We start from the raw sequence: 26,719 nt of genomic DNA on the forward strand, positions 1-26,719 counted from the left end.
TTGAACTTAATAACTTCCGAAGGTGCTTTAAAACTAATAAATCTGGGTATCTTCTCGGATTTTAGATGACTTTATTTCAATTGAGACAAAGATTTGGAAGTTCATTATATCAAACATTTAATTGCACAATTCTGAAAGCTTAAACAAGGTAGCCAGATCATATTTAGTTAACTTTGCCAGACGCAGTTGCTATCTACGTTATGTTTGTACCACAATGTCACAATTATTATTTGGATATTATAAAAGCACATAACATTTTATATCATGTCAATACCGAAATATGTGTTACTAAATGAATGGTAATGTACTCATGGGCACGGGTGATGCAACTACATCAATACTTATGTAAACATATAAATATTAGTGTGATTTCCCTTCGCACAATATAGGTTTCTGTAAGTAAACAAAAAACGTAAATATAATAGCTAAAGACATACAGTTTGTGGAAACAAATGTGTTAAACTGTGAAACCAAATACAAAAACGCAGACGGTATTTTACGCAACAGAACTGACACAGAACATCCAAAACCCATCCACGTTCCCTTTGGTTTGACGGAACTACTACTTTACAATTTTTAGCATAATGTAATTTTTTTCAAATAGTACTTGACACAGAAGTAGATTTTCCACTCAAGGAATATTGTTTAACAGCCAAATATAATAAGTGAGACATAAAATTCTTCAGGCAATTGATACGAAGTCCTTTTAGCTCTGGAAAATGTTTAACTATACTCACTACAGAAGTCAGTATTTTCGATGTTAATTTTATAATACTTAATTCGAACCTATCATACATACATGCAATGTATTTGCATTTTCTTACCAGAGGTATTGTGAAATTATTTCACATTTTCAAATTTAGTAAATTCAAGAAATAAAAAAGAGCAAATGATATATACAAAAAGGGACAATCAAAAATTATAAGTCCAAGTAAAAACCGAAAACAACCAGGGCAGAACGCACTCTTCAAGAAAATTAACACAGAAAACCAAAGAATGAAATATGAATACTTCCAAGAAACAGGGGTGATTTTAAATCTTCTGAAGTGGCAGGATGATTCTGCTTAAGATTTGCACTCGTCGTACGCGTATTGCTTACGGCAAGAAAACATTCTAGATAGTAAGTCGTAGTCCGTGGTGTTACTATCGATGCAAGAGCAGGATTGCGGTAACACTGAATGCGACTTGTCAGCTAATATTAGCTTACCATGATCGACATGAAGCAACATGAGGTCACTAGCACGATCTACCACTTCAGAATTTCCTAAGATCACCCATAGTTTTAAGTGGTGAGGTTTTGTTTGGTCTTCTGTGTAGTTTTTTTTTACTTGTTTGTCTTCCGTGCTTTTTTATATAGCCTTGACAATTTCTCTTCGACTAGTTGACTTGGAATGACCCATTGGTATCTTCCGTCTCGTTTAGTAACACATTCGTTGTAATCAATGACCCACCTGTTTCAAAGTGGTGTCGTTAAACTGAAGAACGGATGAATCTACAATTTCCATTAAGATTCCTTTGTTCGATATTTTACTGGAAAGCAGCAATGCTGTGTAGAAAATCATGATAGGAAACATATCGTGTCAACTGGATGAAAATGCCGGCGTACAAAGATCAATAGAAAGGCAATATTATTACTAATCTGTTTAGTCGTTACTTTTATTTCATAATTGACAGATTGTCAATTGTCAGATTTAAGTCAAGTTATCCTTGATTTCAAGTTTGGCTTTTTTCAAAATTTAAAACGACACAACATAATAAAGTTATGTTGTTGTGAAATAGACGAAAATCAAATATGAGGTTTCTATAATATTTGATTAATTCTATATTGATTTTAGTCAACATGAAAATCTTATATAATCGTACAATGTTGAAACAAGAAATACTTCGATTTAGGACGGAAATCAGAATATGTTCTAATGCAGTTTTTTTTCCATATAAGTCGCCTGGAAAGGTTGTTGTTGAACGCTATACAACGATAATAAGATAGAGCATGATACGAGCCGAAAACCAATGTTATATATCAAAGTTGCAAATAAGCGCAAAGCAATTTAATGAGTATACTAAAAAATTACGTACACAAGTACATTTTGTTTTTGTAAAACAACACATAAAACATTTCCTATTTATTAGATCAGAGTCTATTTTTAAATCATGCAATCCACTGCTATTTACAAATACGATTACCTGGACACGCATCTGATATAGGGCGTTCATTACGGAACAATGCATTGTCTAGCTTTTTATGGACTAATGACTTTCAAATCCCGTCTTGATATCTTCTTTCTCTTTTGTTAGTGTTATGTAAGAGCTGATGATAACGATCGTTTATTGTTCTGTGGCTCGACTGTTATCTACATATTTAAAATCTTATCAAGAAATCGCTTTTCACAACATATGTACTTGACGCAGCTGAACAAAGATGATTGCATAGCACCTTGAAGTAAGGTAACGTATGTGGTGGAAATATGCAGTGATCCGATATCTTCATCAATTGGGTTTATGAGGAAGGGAATTTATTTTTGTATATTTCAGGAGAGTTTATCATGATGGAAGACATTATATTGGAGAAAGTAAATAAAGGAATAGCCCAATACATAAAGGACCCAGACGGTAAATATCTCTCTATAATAACAGTCCCAGTGCTAAAACAAATGCTAGATGACTTGATATTAAATACTGTCACATTCAAATTCTTATATAATAACTCGACGATGGTTCGTATCAGAATATGATGACAGCAATTTTCAAATTAACAAAAATTAATACATTTTAACAGGGATTCCAATGAAGTAATGCTTGCCAAAATCATAATGCAATTGCATGTGACATTTTTCAAGAGTGTGGAATCAGATGGCGGTCGTTGCATGCATAGTTAAATGCGCATAAAATGTCTACGCACGTGGTTCGACTCCTTTTTGGAGTTCTTGCGATTCCTTTTGTGTTTTTTTTTACCTTGCTTTGTACCTTTTCAAAGGAGTTAATAGTTTTAACATCGCTACACTTCTGTCCCAAGTTCTTAGACAATTTGAATACTAAAGTTGAGTATATAAGCTATGTAAATAATTATGTTTTCAGTTTGAACATAAATTGAACATAGATATTCAAATACCTCTACAAGACATGTATTTATATATTTGAATGAGAAGCTGATTTTTGTTTCTTGTTAAGACGAGATTTAACATTGACAAAAAAATCTCACTGTCTCATGTAGAATCAACAGAACATGGAACTTAACATACATTGCGTTCGAATTGAACTTGCATGAATTATGTCCACGGACATAAACAAACACCAATCAATACAACTTACGACGTAATCACTGTGCACACTATAAAAATAACACATAGATGAGAGGGTGATAGAGCAGATTGTTACCCTGAGAAAACATTGTCAACTGAGGCGAAGCCAAGGTTGACAATAAAATTGAAAATAGAAATGGGGAATGTGTCAAGGAGACAACAACCCGACCATAGAGCAGACAACAGCCGAAGGCCACCAATGGGTCTTCAATGCAGCGAGAAACTCCCGCAACCGGAGGCGTCCTTCAGCTGGCCCCTAAACAAATATGTATACTAGTTCAGTGATAATGGACGTCATACTAAACTCCAAATTATACACAAGAAACTAAAATTAAAAATGATTCAAGACTAACAAAGGCCAGAGGCTCCTGACTTGGGACAGGCGCAAAAAATGCGGCGGGGTTAAACATGTTTTTTGAGATCTCAACCCTCCCCCTATACCTCTAGCCAATGTAGAAAAAGCAAACGCACAACAGTACGCACAGTAAAACTCAGTTTAAGAGAAGTCCGAGTCCGATGTCAGAATAGGAAACAAAAGAAAATAAACAAAATGCCAATTATACATAAATAACAACAGACTACTAGCAGTTACTGACATGCCAGCTCCAGACCTCAATTAAACTGATTGAAAGATTATGTCTTCATCATATGAATATCAGGCACAATCCCTCCTGTTATGGGTTTAGTATTATACCATCATAAAATATATGAGAAGAACATAAACCGTATCATGCCAACAACTGGTTTTAGAATAAATATGTTTAATTCCGATGCAAAGACCCTATGAGTTAATCAATATTAAAGACAAAATATGCAATCTTTGATGACCTGACAACAGTATCGTAACTATATCCCTTCTTAATAAGTCTGTTTTAAGGTTTTGTTAGCTTTTGAGGTGAATACTGACATTTTTGTGCTTTGTAAAGAATATTACCATAAAAGATTGGATGTGAAATACCCGAACGTATAAGATGTCTGCATGTTGAGTTGTATTTACGAATGATGTCCTTATGCCGATGATAAAATTTAGTAAATGTTTTGACTAGTTTATTGTATCGAAAACCCTGCTGTAATAATTTTTCAGTGATACATAAATTTCTTTCGCTAAAATCTAATACGTTGTTACATACACGAGCGAATCGTACAAGTTGAGATATATAAATACCATAAGATGCTGACAAGGGATCGTCACCACCTAAAAATGGATAGTTAACAATAGGAAATGAAAAATCATCTCTTTTATCATAAATTTTTGTTTTAAGCTTCCCGTTAATGATATAGATATCAAGATCGAGGAAAGGACAGTGGTCATTGTTAGTATTAGCTTTATTTAAAGTAAGTTCAACAGGATAAATTTCTTTAATATACATACTGAAGTCGTCATTATTGAGAGCCAATATATCATCCAAATATCTAAAAGTATTGTTAAATTTTTGTATCAGATAATGTTTCGATGGGTCTTTTGCTGAATTTAGTCATAAATTGTAACTCATAACAATGCTAAAACAGGTCCGTAATAAGTGGTGCACAGTTAGTCCCCATTGGAATTCCGATTACTTGACGATATACGGAATCTCCAAAACGAACAAAAATGTTATCAAGTAAAAATTCAAGGGCAGATATAGTATCAAAGCATGTCCAATTGACATAGTTCTTTTGTTTGTTGCTACTAAAAATGACCTAAAAGAGTTTGAACATATGTATTCGCATTCAGACTTTTTAAATGCCCATTTAATTAGGTGTGTGAATTTTTTCTTAATAAAAATATGAGGCAAAGTGGTATAAAGGGTAGAAAATGTCTTTTCGAGGGGTAACAATCTGCTCTATCACCCTCTCAGATATATATGTGTTATTTAATTTATTATACTGAATGTTCTATTATTACTGTCGATTAAATTTCAAATTCAAAGTAATAAATTATGACGTCTTGTACATAACAACCATCCGTAATAAATAAAGCGCACACTTGATCGAGCGTCTCCGTGAAGGGTTATAGAGTATTTGCCATATGATAGAGTCGTATTTAATAAAGCGCACACTTGATCAAGCGACTCCGTGAAGGGTAATAGAGTATTTGCCATAGGAAAGAGTCGTATTCAATAAAGCGCACACTTGATCAAGCGTCTCCATGAAGGGTAATAGAGTAAATTAACACCCTCGTATTAGCCAATCAAAATATGTCATTTTAACGTGAAGTATAATAAATAAGTATAAAGATATCAACAAATAACAATTGACGACATCAATATTTAAATATCATATGGTTTAAAGGGGCATTAGCTGTCAAATTCCTGCTCACCGATTTGACTCAAATTTTGATATATTTGATTTATAACAACCTATTACGTATATCAAAATAACAAGCAAAAAAGAATATTAACTATGCAATGATTCGTTTCAATTGTTCAGCATCTCGATCGTACATTATTTTGTAATTTAGACTTGACGACTCCAATTAACCATCGAAATAACCTACGAATAATTCCAATGCTCATATGACCTCATGTCAACATATATATAAATACACATACACATACAAGCACGTCAAATCGTATAATTACGATTTCTCTTGGTCATTGTGATTGCATGTAATAAATTACAAGAATATATTGATCATCGTTTTACCTGTACATGTTGCGGAAAGATGATTTTTTTTTAGGACAGAATCAGTCAAAGAAACGGGTTTTCCCTGTTACTCCATGTTGCACTTTTCAATGTTGACATTCATTTCTTTTTCATTACTGAACATGCTTAGCAAATGCGTAAGTTATCTCCATCCAAGGATGTAACTGAAATTCACAATATTACGGATTCAAACGAGGTTGAAATATTGACTTGCATAAGGATAAAACCATATTTTATAGAGCTTCACTAAAGTCTATTATAATTGAAGTATATGCCGTTTGTTCAAGTAATGAAAAACACTAACTTCCATTATCTTATCGTTTTTTTTAAACAAGAAGCACTTATATTACCGACATACTGCTTATCACACACGTCATAAAAGTACAAGCAATAAAAAGAAATATATTTTTCGTGTTTTTCTTTGTCTATTTTAATTGACCAAAAAGTCACGGAAATAATAACTTAATGGCTATGGAATAATTGTGATTTAGGTCAGATCAATGGCTATCCTATAGGAAAACAGATATTTACCACATATATTTTAATACACTCAGTACGATGTGTTTTAGAGAGGTATGATACCAATATATTATGGATATACATTAAGTTGACAGTAATCAATTACTGTGAATTCATTTATTTTCGTGGGTACCAATTTTTCGGGGATTGAGGGAAAAATATATTTTTGTTGGTGCCAATTTTCGTGGATTTAGGGAAAATTATATTTTCTTGGATATTTGATTCGTGGTTTTGCCAAAGTCTTCGTACAAATCTTTAAATGACTTGAACATCGTTGGGCATTTTTATTCGTGGTTTACCTTTACCATCGAAATCAACAAAAAATGAAATCCCGCAACATAATTGTCTCAAAAACGTCTTTGATATGAAAAATCAATTTCAAAACTAAACACCATATGACATGTATGACGTTTCTATACAGTTAACTGAGTTTATACTAGTATGCTATCAATTTACATATTGTTATTAATTCATATTAGCCACTTTATTTGGTACAATAAAAATATAATTTCGCTTTTAGTTTCTGTATACTTGGTGAAGAAAAACGAGGAAGAGATACTGCGGAAAACAATAAGAGGTACTGTTTGTTCTCTTTAAAGACTTCACTTTGTTCATTTTGATTATATTGTGCGTTTAAATGCGATTGACGACAATTTTCTTATGTTTCTGTTAGGTTAAATTTTCGGGCTGCAAGGTTGGATGTAAATTCCATTTTTTCTTTGAAATCACCTTATAGTTGTTTCAAAGGAATAACTAAATACCAAGCCAATTAAAAAAATCACCGATATTGTCAATGCAGGCAGCACGACAACATACCCGAATTTTACCCCTTTTTACTGCCTATCACATGGAGTGTATAAATAATATTTAAATGGTTTTTACTAAACAAAAATCAGTATAGCATGTGTTTGCCCATAAATTAGAGTGAAAACAAACAACATGTTCGGTCATATATTGAAACCCTGGCGGAAATATCTGTAAATAGATTAAAACGCTAGCAACATCCACGAAAGCATGTTTGATTTGGTACTAGATTAAGGAATCTCTAGTGTAAAGTTGCCATTTAACTTCTTTTATTGAATTACCATTCATTGGGATGATGTAAACGAAACACAAGTATTGAGTAATATAAGCCTGTTAGCACATACGTACAACTTATTGTCCTATAAAATGCTTGAATTTGCCTTCTAAGTTTCATAATACATATTTTTTCCGTTTACTAAGTAACTTTGTATGAATTACCACAAGGGTAGGATTTCATTCTATCGTAATCAAGATATTAAAAACAAAAATGGCACTGTCAATTTTGGAAATAAATGCTTTGTCCCAAAGTGATAAAAAAACCAAAAAAAAAATATTTGTAATTAGTTTTCACATTGCCTTTTATATAGCCTGCAATTGAAATCTTTCATTTGAAAAAATATGTTTGACAATTGCAAGCTTCTATCATTTAAATAAAGAATAAAAGTGATAACGTCTGACGGGAATGTGCCACTTATATCTATATTTTGATAAAGATTTTACTTTGAAATAAAAAAAAGAAACCTATAAGCTTTCAAATTGATCTAATGGTAGTTGCTTTTAATGCATAACCATTAAACTTTCTATGGCGCATATATCTATATTTTTTCAAATTTATTATACTTTAGTTTTATTGTGATTTTTTTCTTTTTTTTGGGGGGGGGGGGGGGGGTTCAAAACATGTAAAGCTCCCACAGCCATTTAATTATTTAATTATACCTGTTTTTGGTCAATTTCCTTTGTCAGCTTTCCATGTAAAAAGTACATGTTCACAGACACCGCTATATATCGATATACAAAGATACACCAGCAGCTACCATCTTCTCATTCTGGAGTCAATGGCCTTTAAACATCGAATATTTTATGTGAGATTGACTTATAAACCGTTATTGTTCCCAATTCGTGTTTGCTACATTTATGAACTCGTGATCTGGTAAATTACTGTCCCAAATTGAACAAATATGATTGCTATGATACTAGTGAGTAAATTTACAAAACATTAAACTCAGTTAATGTTAATGAACCCCGTTTTAAAAACACATGTGATACAAGTAGTCAGCCAAAATCAACTATCAATAGACCAATTTTAAAAGATTACTTGAGTGTGCTAAATTTGATAGTCTACGAAAATGTAAATACTATGAAATTAAGTGCTCGGGGCAAGCCCCTAGCTCTAAGTTTCATAGTACATACCTTTTCATAGACTAACCGATACATATATTTGATGACAATTAATTTTACATAGTTTCACAAAGTTGGTCCTATCTATGGACATAATTCTAGTTGAGCATGATATATAATAAAATAACCAACGTTTAAACGATTGCACCTTATTGTATGATTGCATACATTGAATATGTCGATGACAATTTCATATCATAATATTTCGAATAAAAATCTTGCTATTTTAAGAATTGGTGTCAATTCATAATTAACATTATTATGACATTTTGCGGAAATACAAAGTACACCAGAAATATAGGAGTAATACCACCATTGCTTTCCCTTATTAGTCTTTGTTAAATTGGCACTTTTCCAGGAATTGTGCAGAAATTATCTTTGTTTCAAATAAAGAAATTCTTGGCATGAGTAAAGTTTTATCCTGTCCAGTACTGCAGACAAAATTTCACAAAACATGTCGTTGCATATAAGATCAAAACCATCACTGGAGGTTCACCTATTAAATTTCCATTCCAAAATATTTTATAGAAACACCAAATAAAAATGAATGGTGCTGTGAAACACTCAAGATATATGTTTACGAATCAGAAATGTTTTGCTGCTATTAAATGTACGATTAATTTCCTACGACTGTCAAATGCAAGGGGATTTTTTTTCGACCCTTTTTCGTATAAAACCGGATGTGACGTGCTATGGTATGGTGGTTACACCTAAAGAAGACATTGTTGTAAAATCTGATTGTGATTTTTTTTCCTTTGAACATGTTGAAATAGTATTATTTTAAGTATTACTGTCAAGTTTTGTCAAAATCAGGTCAAAAGTTGGAAAATCTTGTATAATGTAAGACGACATCTACAGCAAATTGAGCAAAGCTTCTTCAAAAAATCCAAATCATTCCGCATCATGATAGAATATAGTGTGGACCAATTTATTCATCTCATCTGCATACAAACAGTTGAATATGATACAAAAAATGACTCTAAGATGATAAATACCAGCTAATGGGCCTCTTTGTCTTCATTGTTTGGTCCCTTTTGGTCCAATTATACCTCTCATTTCCTCAAAATTTCAATTTTTTAGGCCAATAAATCAAAATTTAGGGTAGCAATCACATATTTATGCATTAAATGTGACGATAAATGAGTAATTACTTGAAGTGTTCAAGCTGAATGATCTATCCAATTAAAAGTTTACTGACTTAATGGAGTTTCAATTAGTTATTACTTACGTAATACGCAAAACTTAAGTTTACGCCGCGCTTCAGAAAGAGACATAAGATGCTTCTCTTTAAGTGAATAATTTAGTGTTACTGCTTCAAAAATAATTTCATTTACTTATAACTGTATATTTCTTAAAGTATCACATAGGAAAAGGTTTTCGTTTAAAGCATATGATAGGAAATAGGGAGAAAGGATCAGAAAAAGACACCCAAAACTCTTGCTCTGCCTACTGCAATAAAATGTAGGATTTCCTTAAACTTTCAAATTCAAGGGAAAAATTTTTGTCGAGCCTTTTTCGTATGAAGCCGGATGTGACGTATTATGATTTGGTGGTATTACACCTAAACATAACAATGTTAGGTCAAGTTATGAACTCCTGTCTGTCTGCCTTTCTTTATAATTCCCTTTATGTCAGTAAAAATGTATCGGGTTATATTTCTCTTCTGTCATTCAGATATACATAATCAGCACATTGATGACTGGGTAAAAGACGATGACAAGTTTATTGTGACAACGGCAACACAAAAAATATTGGAAAGCCTTAAAAGAGATAGTTGTGTGTTTGTAGTTGGTCATGCCGGTAATGGTAAATCTTCCATAATTCGACATATCTCCTTGAAATTGAGAGACCAAGAGCAATATGAAATCATTCCAATAGTTCTGAGTCCAGAAATTATTTTTGAATTTCGGAACAAAAATCGAAAACAGATATTCATTGTAGATGATTTGTGCGGGAAGGTGAATATTAACGCACAATCTGTCGATCTATGGTTTTCACGAATCAATGAAATTCTTAAGTTGATAGAAACTTCGGATAAAAGTGACACCAAACATATTGCTGAAGTTAAATTTTTGTTTGCTACTAGGTTAAGTATTTACAAGGACAGTATTTTTCAAAAGCACAAATTACTGATGAAATACGTTTGCCTATTATCAAAATGGCCTTTGACAGACAACGAAAAACTAAAAATGATCAATAAATATATAACCCCAGAAGCGGAGACAAAACTAGTAAAAAAATTGAAATCTGACGAGGCATATTTCCCTCTTTTATGTAAAATAGCTGAACGAAAAACACCTGATCAAATCATTAAGCTATTTAACAATCTTAAAGGTTTTATCAAACAAGACTTAATGGTTTTGAAAGAAAAGAACAATCTTCAATTCTGCACGATTACATTATGTGCATTATTAAATAATAATTTTAAAGAGGAAATACTAAACGATGTTTATGAATCAGACATTGAAAGAAAGGCGTTCGAGAATATTTGCTTGGAATTTAATTTAGGATCTAATAAAGACCAAGTTAAAAATAAAATTAAAGCCCAACTAGCGAACCTCGACGGAATGTATATGACGAAAACGGAAAATTATTATCATTTTATTCATGCCAAAGTGTATCATATTGCTGTTGTGGTATGCGGTCAGACATTTCTTCATAGCTTTATCAAATTCGTTCGTAGCTCATTTATTGCTGAACGTTTTTGCTTTCAATCGATAATGACAAATAGCTATAAAAACATTATTTTCATCGATAACGAGGATGCCGAAAAAAGATTTTTCGACAGATTGATGTTTGATTTAGAAAAAGGTGAAACGTATAGTACATTTCATAACAATCAACTGACGAATAAGTCGTACAGAGAGAAATTTTGTTCGTATTGTCGAATCAGAAAACAAAAAGTTATTGAACTTTTAAAACATTTCAGTGTAAACAGTGAAATAAACGGAAATTTTGCTGAAAAAAGTTATGATGACTACATAGATTTTAAGAAACAGCATCATTTCTTTTCTCACAAAATGCGAAGACCATTAATTGAGTCTGCATGGGAAGGATACGCAGACATTGTTCAGTTGTTATTGGAGTTTGATTGCAATATCAATAAAAGTGATAGATTTGGAAGAACGCCTTTGTTCGTTGCGTGTCTTTTCGGGAAGATGGAAGTAGTAAATGTTTTGCTGGAAAAGAATGCTAAGCATTCGCTGTGTGATGAAAACAAGCAGTCTCCATTATTGGTCGCCTCCAGAGGAGGATACGATAGTATAGTTGAAGTGCTACTACAAAACAATGCCGATGTTAATCAGTGCGACTTTAAGGGTAACTCGCCATTATTAGTAGCTGCTTCTGAAAGTCCCTTGTCGACCGTTAAAATTTTATCAAGTAAAATGACTGATTTTTCGAAATCCAATCATCAAGGACAAACGTTAATTTTTGCTGCATCAATCCATAGAAGAATAGACGTTTTGGAACACCTCTTACCTTTTTGTAATGAAAACGTTTCGAAACCTGATAATGAGGGTAGGTCTCCTTTGTTTATTGCCTGCAAAAAGGGGTATTCTGAAGTTGTTCAACTCCTTCTTGGTAATCATGCTGATGTGTCACAGTCAGACTGGACTAAACTTAGGTCGCCATTATATATTGCGGCGGCGAAAGGACATGAAGACAGTGTCACCATTTTAATACAAAACAAAGCTAATATAAATCAATTCGACGAGGAAGGTAGGACGCCATTATTCATTGCATCCGATAAAGGACGTACCGGAACTGTTAAGATCCTTATTAACTGTGGAGCTGATTTAAACGCAACAGACCGTAGAAAGTGTACTCCACTGTTTGCAGCATGTAGGAAGGGGTTTATAGACATAGTTAAACTATTAAATGAAAATGAAGCTAACATTACACAGTGTAATACATGGAATGCGTCGCCTTTGTTTGAGGCATGTAGACAAGGTTATTTAGATATTGTAAAATATTTGGTAGAAAACGGAAGCAACATTTCTGATTCGGATTATTCTGGGACCACTCCACTATTAGTAGCAAACGAAAACGGAAATACTGAAATAGTAAACTTTTTGATTCAGAGTGGCGCTGACTTAAATCAGTCTGATCAATGTAAAAAGACATAGCTTCACGCATCAGTTACTTGAGGGCACTATCATGTAGTTCTCATAAATAAATAAGCTCTTGCATGTACAAGTTTTACTAACAACGACTTGAACTGGCACGAAACACTCCTACACAGACATTGTGAAACTTCCTCCTTCCAAATAATGAGCAATCTGTATTGTAAAACATCAAGTTATTCAATTTTCTATCAAAAGTGCTTTAAATTAAGAAAAAAAAAGAACTTTCATGTGAACATGTATGTTCCTCATGGTTGTGTAAACGGTATCGGTGTCTTATGATTGATGATATGAATATATAGTATGAATCGGCAATTATTCAATGTTTGTTTGCTTGCAATTGGCATAGAGAATTAATCTGATGCATTTGGTGTTTACTTGGCATAGAGAATTAATATAATGCCTCCAAATGCAATCAAGGTTCCATACACAACAGGCATGTTCTATAAAAAAAAACGATATCATGTGATTGAAATACCAATCGCCTAGCCGTAAACAAAAAAAAGATCAAAGTTAGGAAAAACTAAACAACAAGATATTTGGAATTAGATTTAAAAAAAAACATTTTATTTATAGACAATATTATACATTTTTTCTAGTCTGTGAAACGTATCCTGTTCGGATATCGTTTACCAAAATAAATTTATCTAGATTTTTTGCAAGACATTAATATATCGATACTTCTTGTAGAATTGTGGTTTTAGAAACGTTTTTCCAAAATCATTGTTTGATTAACTACGCATTTTGAACTAATTGTATCAAAATTGATATTTGGACGTCTATAGACATTTTTATAATACACCTTACCGTTATTTAGTCCATTCCGGAAAAAAAACAGTACTGTTTGGGGCATGTATTTTAAAAAACAAAGGTCATCAATACTGAACTAAGGGAGGAACAAGTTTAGCAAGTGAACATTTCGAAATTTTGTTATTACCATTGTCCTTTTTTTTTTAAAACAAACTAAAAATTTAAAAACGATTTTTATCAAGTGTTTATCGTAGTTTAAACATGTTTCTTTGAAAAATAGTATGCAAAATACATTGTTCAAAAAGGGCCCCAGTTAGCTTCAACTGGGTGAATAAAGCTATGTAATTTCAGATAGGTTTGGAATAAATAGTGATAAGGTGTATTCGGTTATATGTTTGAAATGTACTAAAATGTTATCAAAACTTTTAAAGAACTCATACGAATCTTTTATACAGCAATTCGGTGAAGAATAAAGAACATTTCGAAAAAGGTCCGTGTGTGACATGAATTCAGGGGAAATTGGCCCTACTCCTTTGAAAAATGTGGTAATTCAAATTTGGTTCATAACAAATACTGAAAGTTTGACATTCTCATCAAAGAATACTAAGCCACCAGATTTAATCCACTATTTTCTACATAAGGAAATGCCTGTACCAAGTCAGGAATATTACAGTTGTTTTACATTAGTTTGATGTGTTTGAGCTTTTGAATTTGTTATTGGTTAAAGGATTTTACGTTTAAAATGTTCATTGAAATTCGGCAGCATGAACAAAACAACAAAAGTCGAACATAAGTAGATGTGGCATGATTGCCTGTTAAGACAATTACTGTACACTATCTTTTTTTCGCTAGATTATAAATAATTTATTTGTATATATTTTATACTTCCAAGCAGACATGTTGGCTATTTCCATTTTTTTCTTGATGACTTTATATAAAGGAAGATCTATGTTTTACATTTTTGGCGACCATTTATAGTTGCGTCATTTGTCTACTCGCGAATCTCATTGAGTTGCGTTAAATACCAATATAGAGATAATATAAACAATTGCATAACACTTTGCGTTCTTTTTCAATGAGCAAAATCCGTACCCTGTACTGTTAAAACAAACGGCTTGATTCATTCTCAACAATAAATGAAAAACATTCATACCACACAAAAACCACTTGATTACAGGTTCTTGACTTGGTGATGGTTGTTTTGCTCAGTCTTGAGTTTTTACGTTCTATATGTGGTGTTTCGTGGACTTGTTTGTCGTCCTTCTTTTTGTTTTGCCATGGTGTTGACTTAAATGTTTTTAATGTCCCCTTTGTATCTCCCGTTGCTTTTCGGACAGACACATAAGTCGGCACCCAATCCTGTCCAAAAACTGGGGTAGTTGTGTAACACATATTATTTACTATTATACCGATAATAATTGAACGGATTGATTCTGACGTTTTGTTTTAGAAAAATCTTCGATATGTCTCTAATATTTCCTTACATCCTTGGTTTTCAGAGCTATACACAAGAATATAATGATTTTGAAATAATATTAGGATAAAAAATTTTCAAAAGCTTTTTTATTAAAAACTTCATGTGTCATCTCTAAAAGCAAGATAAATTAATTCTCTAATACTAAAGAATCAGACCTATCATATTGCATAATACACAGAGACAGAACACATGTGGACGTTGACGCAAAAACCTTAAAGTTTATTTAATATCTTAACAAATAAACTGTAAGTTTAATCTTTTTGAATTGACATATTTCAGAAAGAAGTTTGCTGGGACAAGACACATACGAAAAAAATATATATTAATTGATTAAATGTTTTCAAAACGTCTTGTGGCAAATATTCCATACAAATACAGAACGAGAACAACTTAACAATGAATCTGATAGGTAGGATTTACATAGCGGACTAACTGCTATTAAAGGCGGTAAATTTGAACTGAGGGTATATCGATAGGAGCTGATATTTTCCTTAGTTTCCTTATTTTCCTTATTTCACGATGCATACAAAAAAAACACTATTCCCATTCCCACGGGAAGTGGCTGCGCATTCATACATCCCGTATAGTAGAACGGAAGGCCTTTATAAATGAGTCAGTGCAATTTCTGTTTCCCATCTAAATATCATCGCAAATTTAAAATTCAAACTGTATGCTTATAATGTAGAAAGTTTCATAGATTATTTTGTATTTAACATTTTTCTTTACATGCATTTGTCTTTTTTGTTTTTAATTCTTAGGGAACTTTGTCTAATAAAATATGATTGTTAAATTGATTGGTGTTTTCTTCGCGTCCGCAGGCAAATAGTTACACACTTTTTTTTCTAAATCAGTTCTTCTGCCTAAACAAGGCATTTTTCGCCTGATTTACAAACATTGCGAAAAGACGTTCTAAATATAGTTCGGAAGCTCATTATGTCATGCAGAAATCAACCATTTCGTTTGTTTTACCAAATGAAATATTTGTTTGAAACTTCATTCCCTTCACCTATACCACCCTGCTCAGGCGCTCTATAATTATTGTATTACGTATTTGAGACGTGAGTAGAACTTATCAGCAGGAGGCAAATATGAGTATTAACATCGCTTCTGGATTAATTAACCGGCCTCTTTTCGATAATGACATTGTCCTCATACAAATGTAGGAATACAGAAGATGAGCTACAAACTTTATAAAACAAACCACATAAATTTGTTTCAAAATGAAGCTTTGATTTGAATTTCATCAAAATCGAAAATGTGGGTTACGCAAAAAAAGAAAGACTTAAATAAACTAGAGGCTCTGAAGAGCCTGTGTCGCTCACCTAGGTATATGTGCATATCAAACAAAGAACACTCTCCATCATTGTAGACGAGAATAGACTTCATGACAAAAATCCCTATTTTGTTGATCTTGTATTACTGATCTTTTAGTCTGTTTAGTTTCTCTCTCTATCTTCTTTAGGTTTTGTTCAAAAAAGGGTAAAAAAATCCTCATTTAAGGTCAATCACTCCTATGAAGAGTGACAGTCTACTAACTATATCGGCAAAATTTGACTTTTTAATAGACCTTGCCTTGCTGATCATTTTTGTGATTTAAAGTGGTTTTTTTTGTCTTTTATATATATAATTTAAATCATATAAGGCATAACGGAAAAAAAATGTTTCTCTCTAAATATCATAGTTATCATGATAATAGGCAAAAATGAAAAAAAATGGTATTTTTTTTCATTTATGGGCAATAACACATTTAAGAATTTGTCTAACAGTTTTGACGTATATGGACAATTGGTAGAGCTCATTTTTCTGAACATTTTTGCTCCTTTCAGATTTTCTCTATTTATAACGGTTCAAAAAATATTAGACAAAACTTGCATTTTACCCTTATGTTCTATTTTTAGCAATGTCGGCCATGTTGGTTGGTAGGCATGGTCTTTTAAACTATATACCCTAATGATGATTGTGGTCAAGTTTGGTTAAATTTGTCTCAGTAGTTTCAGAGGAGAAGATTTTTGTAAAAGATTACAAAAATTAACAAAAAATGGTAAATATTGACTATAAAGGGCAATCACTCCTTAAGGGGTCAATTAATTATGTTGGTCATGTTGAATTGATTGTAGATCTTACTTTGCTGAACATTAATATTATTGCTGTTTACAGTTTATCTCTATCTATAATAAGATTCAAGATAATAACCAAAAACTACAAAATTTCCTTAAAATTACCAAATCAGGGACAGCAACCCAACTACGGGTTGTCTGATTTGTCTGATAATTTCAGGGCAGATAGATCTTAACCTGATGAACTTGTTTACTCCTCGTTAGATTTGCTCTTATTGCTTTAGTTTCAGAGATATAAGCCAAAATCTGTATTTTACCCCTATGTTCCATTTCTAGCCATGTCGGCCATGTTGGTTGGTAGTCGGGGTCATCGGACACATTTTTCAAACTAGATACCCCAATAATGATTGTGGCTAAGTTTGGTTAAATTTGTTTTAGTAGTTTCAGAGGAGAAGATTTTTGTATAAGATTACAAAAATTTACAAAAAAATGTTAAAATTTTACTATAAAGGGCAATAACTCCTTAAGGGGTCAATTGACCATTTTGGTCATGTTAGACTTTTTGAAGATCTTACTTTGTTGTACATTATTGCCGTTTACAGTTTATCTCCATCTATAATAATATTGAAGATAATAACCAAATTGCTGTTTACAGTTTATCTCCATCTATAAAAATATTGAAGATAATAACCAAAAACTGCAAAATTTTCTTAAAACTACCAATTCAGGGGAAGCAACCCAACGACGCATACTATGCTAGATTTTAAAAAAAACCTACCTACGTTTACATCTTGTTTATATCTTTATTAAAATTTATGGTAACGAAACGTCAAATATACAATTATCAAATATTTCAGCAAAGAGTAGTTTAAACTTGTTCCATTCGTGGTTGTTAAGCGTAAGCATTGGTATCAGAAAGGCTTAGATTTTTGACAAGAACGAATTGTCTACCTACATTGTATAGATGCCAGGCCCCAGCGAATGAATCTAATAAAAAAAAACGATGAATGTCAGTTATGTTCAACAAATACGACTGAAAAAAGTTTTCACGTTATGTTAGATTGTTCATTTTTTCGTATACTACAAAAAGAACAATTTCTGACATACAAGCATGTTTCTACAGCCAATACGTGGATATCTGTTTTTCAGAGTTGCCACCATTAGTACAAATACAGTTCATGATAGGTTACTTTTGATTGATAAAATTTCAAATCATCATATCATGAATGTTTTGAATTTAAAGTTTGAGTGTTATATATGTCTTTTTATATGGATAATAGATAGATTTAAACAAATTTTTGCATGTTTTACTACAATCATATTATGTTGTTTGTACATTTTTGTTTTGATGACGCAGGTATCAGGACCCCGTTTATGCTTGTCCCTAATCTATACATTTGCCTGGCTGAACGCCAGATTTTTTGGGTATCAATTCCTCAGTTAGTTTGTCTCCAACACCAAAAATAGGCTGTGTGTTGCTGTCATATGTTAAATGAAAGCACTCTAGTATCAGTAATTCAATATTCGATGTGATATAAAGTAAGTAAACCTTCTGGATAATTATAGAATGCCTGTCATTTGCCTTTGGAGACAGACTTGTGTTAAATTTGACTTCTTTCCAAACACTGCAGAAATTTCAAATGCTTACGTGAGTTCTTATTACACTGTGAAATATTGGATATATGAGTATGTCAACGTCATGATTTGTTGATTTTCCACACGAATGAATACCAGTAAAATGAGAAAAGTCATGTTTTCCATAACAGACAACTTAAGGTAACTTTTGGTTTTCAAAATAGAAAATGAAAACGAAGAACGTTTAACTTAACTCATAGACAATTTGACTGTTTGCCCTATCCAAGGGATTTTTTAATACATAAATATAATGCCAAAGTGTATGTAAGTTGAGTCATGTATATGTAATAATTTTAGACTTTCAGATTCAGATCTAAAATTAATAAATGACTTAGAGTTACCGGATTGTAAATAAAATTCAAATGATTCCGAGAAAGTTAAATGTAACAGTCATGACAGTGTAATTTGAACTTTGGATTTTTTATATTTTTGACAATATTCATTGCTCTATTTACTGATCAAAATTTAGTGACCAAAATTATCCCAATTTAGGAGATTTATGGATTCCAACTTCCCCCAAAATTCACTGTGGCCACAAGGCCTTCTTCAATATTCCATACCGAAGAATCTTTCGACACAATAATTTGAACACAGGGTTAAATTCTTTATTCTATAACATCATCTTCGGTAAATATATAAGTTTAAATGAGCAGTAGAAAATGTTACCATTTAAAATATACACATATTATACTTACATTTTGAGAGCCACCCTTCGAAAGCATCAAAGAATTTCAAAGAAAATGAAAAGTGCATGCTCCAAGATGTCCTTAATTTGTATACAAGGGGTTTATTACGGTGCACTTATAAAAAAATAAAATTCCTTCCGAAAGTTGAAGTGTTAGTTGCCATGGAAACAAGTAACTTTGAATACGCCTGAAACTCGTCTTAAATGTTCAATGAAAAGTATATCTTTTATGTGTTAAGCACTTTAATTGTAACAGCTCTATTAAAGCCAAAAAAATCAAATAAAATACACATATAACGTGTCACTAAGTATAAATTAATTAAATATAAGTATAAAAAATAGTGAATTTCTATTTCAAATGACCTTGATCTTTTGATTTTTTTCTTATATTTCCTGATTAACCAAACAGTCTTTAAAGCATTATTTTTCATTAGTTGTTATTGGCTTTCAACTAGCTTTCAGTAACTGCGAGTACTCGAAGATCAGTACTAAGCGTCTCTTTTGTTGTGGGGAAGTATAAATACCCTGCCACGTTCGGTCTGTGTTTTTTGTTAGATGTTTTCTGTTTTGTATCGATCTGATGAGTTAGGCCCTTTTCAACGGATTTTTATTGTTGTTTCTAATGTTGAACTGTTACTCCACTGTCCTAGGTTAAGGCGAGGATTTGGCGCCAGCAAACCCGCCACATTATGTATGTGCCTGTCCCAAATCAGTAGCCTGTAATTCAGTGGTTGTCGTGTGTTGCTGTATATCATATATATTTGTTTTTCGTTCATTGTTTTGTACATAAATCAGGCCGTTAATTTTCTTGTTTGAATAGTTTAACATTTGTTATAACGGGACCTTAATTTTACAAGTGTCTATGCCCAATATCAAGGTATAAATCGTCTAGTCAAGAACAAGTCATAAATAAGTTTGACTAAGAAAAAAAGGTCTGCGATCAACGACAAATTCTGTAATGGTCATATACACTCGAGTATTTTAACACAAATCTTGATAGATACAGTCAAATAGGTTTAACCTATAAAAATAAGTAACTGTTACACCTTATAATTTGGTGTTTCTAGGGCGCTTTTCTAAATTAGCCATCATCTAGAATACTAAAAACCATGACTTTGGAGGTCGGGTATTTTAAATGTTTAGGGTCCAACTACACTCTAAAATTTAGTACATCAAAAGCGCTTTTCTGGATTTATCTTCATCAGAAATGCTAAAACCAAAACATCTAAAGCTGAGTATATTCATGTTGCAAAAGTACTGAAGAAGTTATGCAGGTCACACATGGGATATATAGTCAAAACCAGATACAGTCAACTTTGCCTGAGGCAGTTGCAATATTAGTTTCAACTGAAAATATGGTCATGTATTTTATAAATAATGTCAAGCAAAGAACTGTTAATACACTTGGAGACCATCAACCAACCACATGAACCAGCGGTTGTATCAACTTAAACTAATTTGGAAGTGTATTCGTCTACCATGTTTTGTGACTGCAAGCTATTTTACATTCAAATAATACCAACCTTGTACTCAACCCTCATGAATTTCACCTGAATAGGTAAAATAACTCATCTAGGTAGTGATAGAACGTCTTTAATTTAAGAGCATCGGATTAACATACTATTATGATAAAACGGTACTTGAGTATGTCATCACACAATAATAACTCTGTAACTAAGTTTATGAGAAGTATATATAATTGTATTGTTTATTGTACAGAAAGTAAAGCATATGGAAAACAACTTTACGTTTTTAATTTATGGCTTAATTTGTTTTGACATTTGAAAGATGCGCGTGTTTTCATATTCATCTAAATCAACTGTCACAGTTTTTGTATCAATTGGAATGTCAGAATAATTGAAGGACTGCAAGTTTGGGTTATTTGAAAACTTTTTTGTATTTTCATCTTGTTTGACATTGACGTAGGTTTCATTGCATATTTCCTTGCATATGTGATCTTCTATTTTCTCGTCGGTAGACGTGACCGCAGCTGAAGTCAAGCTGTATGTGTGGGTATCTGTATTGTGTATTATCGGTTGGTATGGATTTAGGTAACCTTCGTTGTTCGACGTACCGCTCTTGGTTGTACCTGAAGAGTTACTTGAAGCATCTTCTACACTAGAACTATTTCGGTTAGGCTGTTGATTCATATCGTCGAGAGCCAATTCGTCAATTTCGTCATAAACACTTTCAAGTTCGTTTGCCGCTGACATGTGATTTGTTTCAAGAACCTGATTGGTGATTATACTTGTTGATCTATAAAATCTTATCTTGTAATAAATGCCGATAAAATTATACCAATTAAAACAGCACCTCCAAATGCATATAGATAAACATATACATTTTCGTCATTTGATTCATCTAGAAAAAAACCCAACATATTTGATAAGATAATTTGCTTGACGAAATTGTTAACGCAGTGCATATGATTAGTGTTCAATATACATGATAAAGTCAAACAACCTTTTTCTTCTAAAAATAAATTGGTCTAAACTTACGGTGTTGTGGCCCTATATCTTTTAGTGACACCGATCTCTTGTTACTGTATGGTGTTTTATCCGGAAAATTATACATTTATGTGTGTATTTCATAAAATGAATAATATTTTTAGGGAAAATTAAAAAAATAATTCAATATATAGTTTTTACAACATACATATATAACACAATACATAACCTAGGTTAACAAATTTTCTACAATTCTGTCATATCTGTTAATTACTATATGATCACTTATCTTTCTTTTATGGGACGATAACCTTTTTTGTGAAAAGTAAAGTTCTGTTAAAAAAAATTAAAACAAAAACAATATATATTTTCAAATTTCTTAACGAAATTCTCAATGTTTATTCGTTTAATTTTAAACAAAGGATCTGCAAAATTGATAAAACTGAAAATGAAAGATTTATCAATTACTACAGTACTATAAAAATATTTAGATGCAAGATCGTTAAATTGCAATAGTAATCTAAATTACAGTACATCTTCACATGTTTTCAAATGTTGCAGCATTAGTCTTTTTTCTGTAATGTTTAAAGAGGGTAATATATTTCACAATGATTTGCAAAAATAATCAGAACAAACCCAAAGGGTCTTTCGAAGGAAACGGTTTCATTCCTAATCATACAGAAGCAATTAGCATAATTAGGGAGATTCAAACAACAATGTATATAAAATGGGAGATCAAAGGAAATATCAGCCGTTATAATCCTGAGAAAAAGACATCTTTTTGAGAAGTACGGTACATGTATGTGTGTTTCTAACAGGCGAAAATGCCAGACATGCATACTTCCAGAATGTTAGTTCAGTGTAAAGCTTCAATGGTGATTTGATGATGACTAACATAGTGTTATAATGCAAATACAGGCTGTGTATATCATGTTTTAACCTCATTAGACTTGTTACAACATATAATATACTCGACGCTGAGGTTGACAAATTGGAAACTTCGTGACTTTTCAAAAATGTCCAAATTACCAAATGTGACACCTCTTGAACCCAATCTGAAACTTCATCCAACCGAGACCTACTATACATATGAGTGTATTAAGATACTTGAAACATGGTGTATTGTAGTTTCAGCGAAGATATTAAATTGTCTGCTGCAGTTTTTGCAAAGGTGTTTCTCGTTCGTCATACGTTAACGGTTTTAGCGTGAAGTTGCCTATTGTTAAGGTTTTTTTTTTGTCCCCGGTTTTTTCTTTGTTTCTTAATTTCCTTTCCACATGCTTGACGCTTCGTTTTTCTATTTTTTTCTCTGATCCGTCTGACACGGTAAGGTCATCGTGATCCCTTACGGGAGCGTTCAAAAAGTACTTTTTCATTCATCATTTTCATTTGCCGCTAACTTCTAGAAAAGATTAAAGGAAAATTATAATTTCCGTTAAAAACATAAAGTAAGAGCTCATTCACGAGCAAAAAGAAGAAAAGGGATCATAGACCCAAGTGGCCGGTTTGCGCAGAATGTTTCGTAAACAAAAGAGAATGCTCTATACATTGTAATTTTATCAATAATCATAATACTAGTGAATTGCATGTATCTATAACTTGACTTATATGCCCTATGATTAGGAAAATTAAAAAAAAAACTCTAAAATTCTAAAATGCTGAATATCTAAATAATTAAAATATGAAATGTACGAGTTCCTCAAACAATTCCATAATAGCAGGTGCACAACTTCAATATATTTACAATCTCAAAGTGTCATGGATCTTGATTAAAAACTGTAGGAGATGTTGATAACACTGATTAGGTTCCAATTTTTCCCAGAAATCCCGCCTGCCCGCCCACCATCAATATCGCCATACTTGACTTGGACTTCGTACCAACCTGCCTAAAACTGAACTTGCGTTTATCGCAGTGACCATCACATGAGGAACACGCTTATAATATGGCGCTAAAAAACTCTTAAAGTCATTGAAAGCCTATATATTAATGGAGGGAGAAAAATCGACCAGACTAAACAGTTTAGTAAAGGTCTAGTGTAGTGACAGTTTGAACGTTTTCAAGGACTGTGATAAAATGATCAAACTTACTTACTATGTACATTTCATCAATTTAGAAGTGCATATTTGCTTTACCTGAAATTTCCATTCTCCACTCACACTCACCCACACAAACGTACACCGTTCTCGTCCTGAAGACCATCTACCATCTGGCGATTGAGGAATAGATGGTTAAAGATACCTTTCTGTCGATTGAAAAGGAGGAGAATTTGAGCATGCACTTGATCATGCAATTTCACTTCCCGGTTAAAAACTCATGTATATAATTATGTAATGTTTAATTAATACTTTGACCAGTGTATCTGCATTTTTGTCTGGTAAAAATGTTAGATTTTCTATTTCAAATTGATTGATTTCGATTAAAAACGTGAAATAATCCCATGTACCGCTTAGTATTCACATGCAGAAAAAAGTACATACCTTGATACAAATCAACTGTTGTTATAACGTCCACACATCCATTTATGTGATCACATCTGCATAGAAATATGCAAATTCTGAATTTTCAACACCTTTGGGAGTGAATAAAACTGCAAAACACTTACGGTGCCGCAGCTCTTTTGATAGAATTATTTTAGGGTACTATATGGTTCTGGAATTTTCGAAATAGTTTGAATAAAGAACACTCTTATTTAATTTTGCACAGAAAATTTTGCTCATCACTGAAGTTTTCTTCAAAATTTCTCTCTAATTCCGCACAATAGTCAACACTCATTTCTGAATATTTTAATTTTCATTTCTTATTAACAAGGCAGCAGAAAATAAATTTACTTATACCTATTATCTTTCCGCCAATCATCTTTAATTACTTCCTTTTAACCTATAGATACATGTAAGTGACTTATTGAAGAGAAATTGTTTCCGGAATAAACAATAAATTTATGATACAAAGGTACTATTGGATTGCATTATTTAAAAAAGTTTAAAGACATAATATTGAGTAAAAAGTAATATAACAAAAATACCGAACTCCAAAGAAAATTCAAATCGTAAAGACCCATATCAAATGACAATATATCAAAAGCTCAAACATCAACCCTTTTTAAACGCAAAACTAGTGATCTAACTAATATTAAAATATCTAGATTGTATGTAGAAATAAAAGATATATGGAATCATGTTTAATGAATACTTGACATACAATGTTTAATACTCAATATAACTTAGAGTCATGTATTTCTTGATTTCGACCTTAAAGTCATATGCTACTTCAAGTTTTACAAAATGTTGAATATGTCTTATATACTTATATGGCTAAGTTTTATAATAATGCACGTGTACATAAACTTTTTTTTTAGGAAGGTAATTCTTTATTTTATCCAAATCGTCAGGAATGTATTGGTTTTGAATTATTGTCTATCCGAAAGCGTGCATTTGTTAAATAACTTGCTAAACATTAAAAACTACTGGTTTGAAGAACGTCTTTAAAAAGAGAGAAAGGGTATCAGCTTAAGATAATATGATTTTTTATAACATTTGCTATAATTTCTTACGTGGAAAAACTTTACTTTTTCCGAGATTGTACATAAAACAGATGAGGGGCCTCGTTGGCAGAGGGTTCTAAATAGTCAAACTTCTGTATCGCTATCCTGTCAGCACTGAGGTTGTGAGTTCGAATCTAGCACGCGATAGGTGCACGTGGTATGTGCATTCGACTCCAATATTAATTGACTGGGATTGTCAGTTTTCCTACCAAACATGCCGAACTCCTGCTTCCTACAACCATAATAAACTAACTGATTGGTTCAAAATTGCCCTGTTCTGTTTCTACTTGCCAGACGTTGTTAATTTCTAAATATTTTTTTCGTTTGTTTCATAATTAATAATATAATATCGACAGGACAAAAACACCCAAACAACAATACTCATCAAGGATCTATGAGTTTCAATGACTCCGAAGAGTAAATATACATTTAAGCACTTCTAAACAATTTAAATTACAAATATGCATATTTCACGAATTTACTTTGCATTCAGGGCTTTACATAAACTATGCATACTGTAAATAGTGCATTTTTGCTGAGTCATCATAGTTAAGGCCCAAGTTTTTCTCAATCTTCATGCAATATTTATAAAACTTTATATTTGACTTAATGTCATGAAAATCTCTGAGATAAACCAGGTTTAATGAAATTCTACATGTTCTCATTTCCCACCCAATATAGGTTGCACTTCTGTTGATATAGACAATACAATTTCTTATTGGAACTCCCTTTACGGATAAAACTGTGCCACTTTTAATATGAAGTTTCGTAAAAAATTATATCCTAGACTGAAAAGTTGATATGAAGTGGATCTAAGCCATTATAGGCAACAAACGGCCTTTAACAATGCGAAACACCCATTACGTATAGTTGGCTATAAAAGACCTGGACATGAAAAATATGAAATAGTTGAAATGATAAAGCTAACGGCCTAATTATAACAAAACTATTTCAGAACAAAAATATGAAAGACACAAACCAAAGGACAAACACTGAAATACAGGTTCCAGCTGACTTGGTACAGGCACTTACAGAATGTGGTGGGGTTAAACCAGGTAGCTCATAAGAACACACTATCAATATCAGTTGAAAAGGGATTAAATTTTCAGATCACATACATCAACAAGTAAATTATAACCATCATTTGGTTTATATGTAAACAGTTGCAACAGAGCAAAAGGGACTGAAAAGGAAAATAAAACCAGATCAATGGAATAAACTGAATAACCGTATGATCATTACAAGCGAATCATGAAGAGCCATCAGCCGTTGCGGTGATAGGTTAATCGAGATTGAAACTTTTCTTTATAAGTTATAATTTATTTCAAAGACTACATGTATAGTATGAAATACTTCT

General features: G+C 32.2%; 2 protein-coding genes across 2 annotated transcripts in view; both read left to right on the forward strand.

Moving 5' to 3' along the window:
* Positions 1-12,783, forward strand: part of LOC127714683 (uncharacterized) — a 230,980-nt gene extending 218,197 nt beyond the window's left edge. Inside the window, exon 12 of the mRNA XM_052220748.1 lies at positions 12,773-12,783. The gene's annotated coding sequence lies outside the window, so the exon portion shown is untranslated. The remainder of the gene's footprint in view (positions 1-12,772) is intronic.
* On the forward strand, positions 11,014-13,061 carry LOC127714686 (ankyrin repeat domain-containing protein 50-like). Its single transcript, XM_052220753.1, has one exon. The coding sequence runs from the start codon at positions 11,213-11,215 to the stop codon at positions 12,770-12,772; it is 1,560 nt and encodes a 519-aa protein (XP_052076713.1). The 5' UTR covers positions 11,014-11,212; the 3' UTR covers positions 12,773-13,061.
* The last annotated feature ends 13,658 nt before the right edge of the window (positions 13,062-26,719 follow it).

This window comes from Mytilus californianus, unplaced genomic scaffold (assembly GCF_021869535.1).
Source record: "Mytilus californianus isolate M0D057914Y unplaced genomic scaffold, xbMytCali1.0.p SCAF_9, whole genome shotgun sequence".
Lineage (NCBI taxonomy): Eukaryota > Metazoa > Mollusca > Bivalvia > Mytilida > Mytilidae > Mytilus > Mytilus californianus.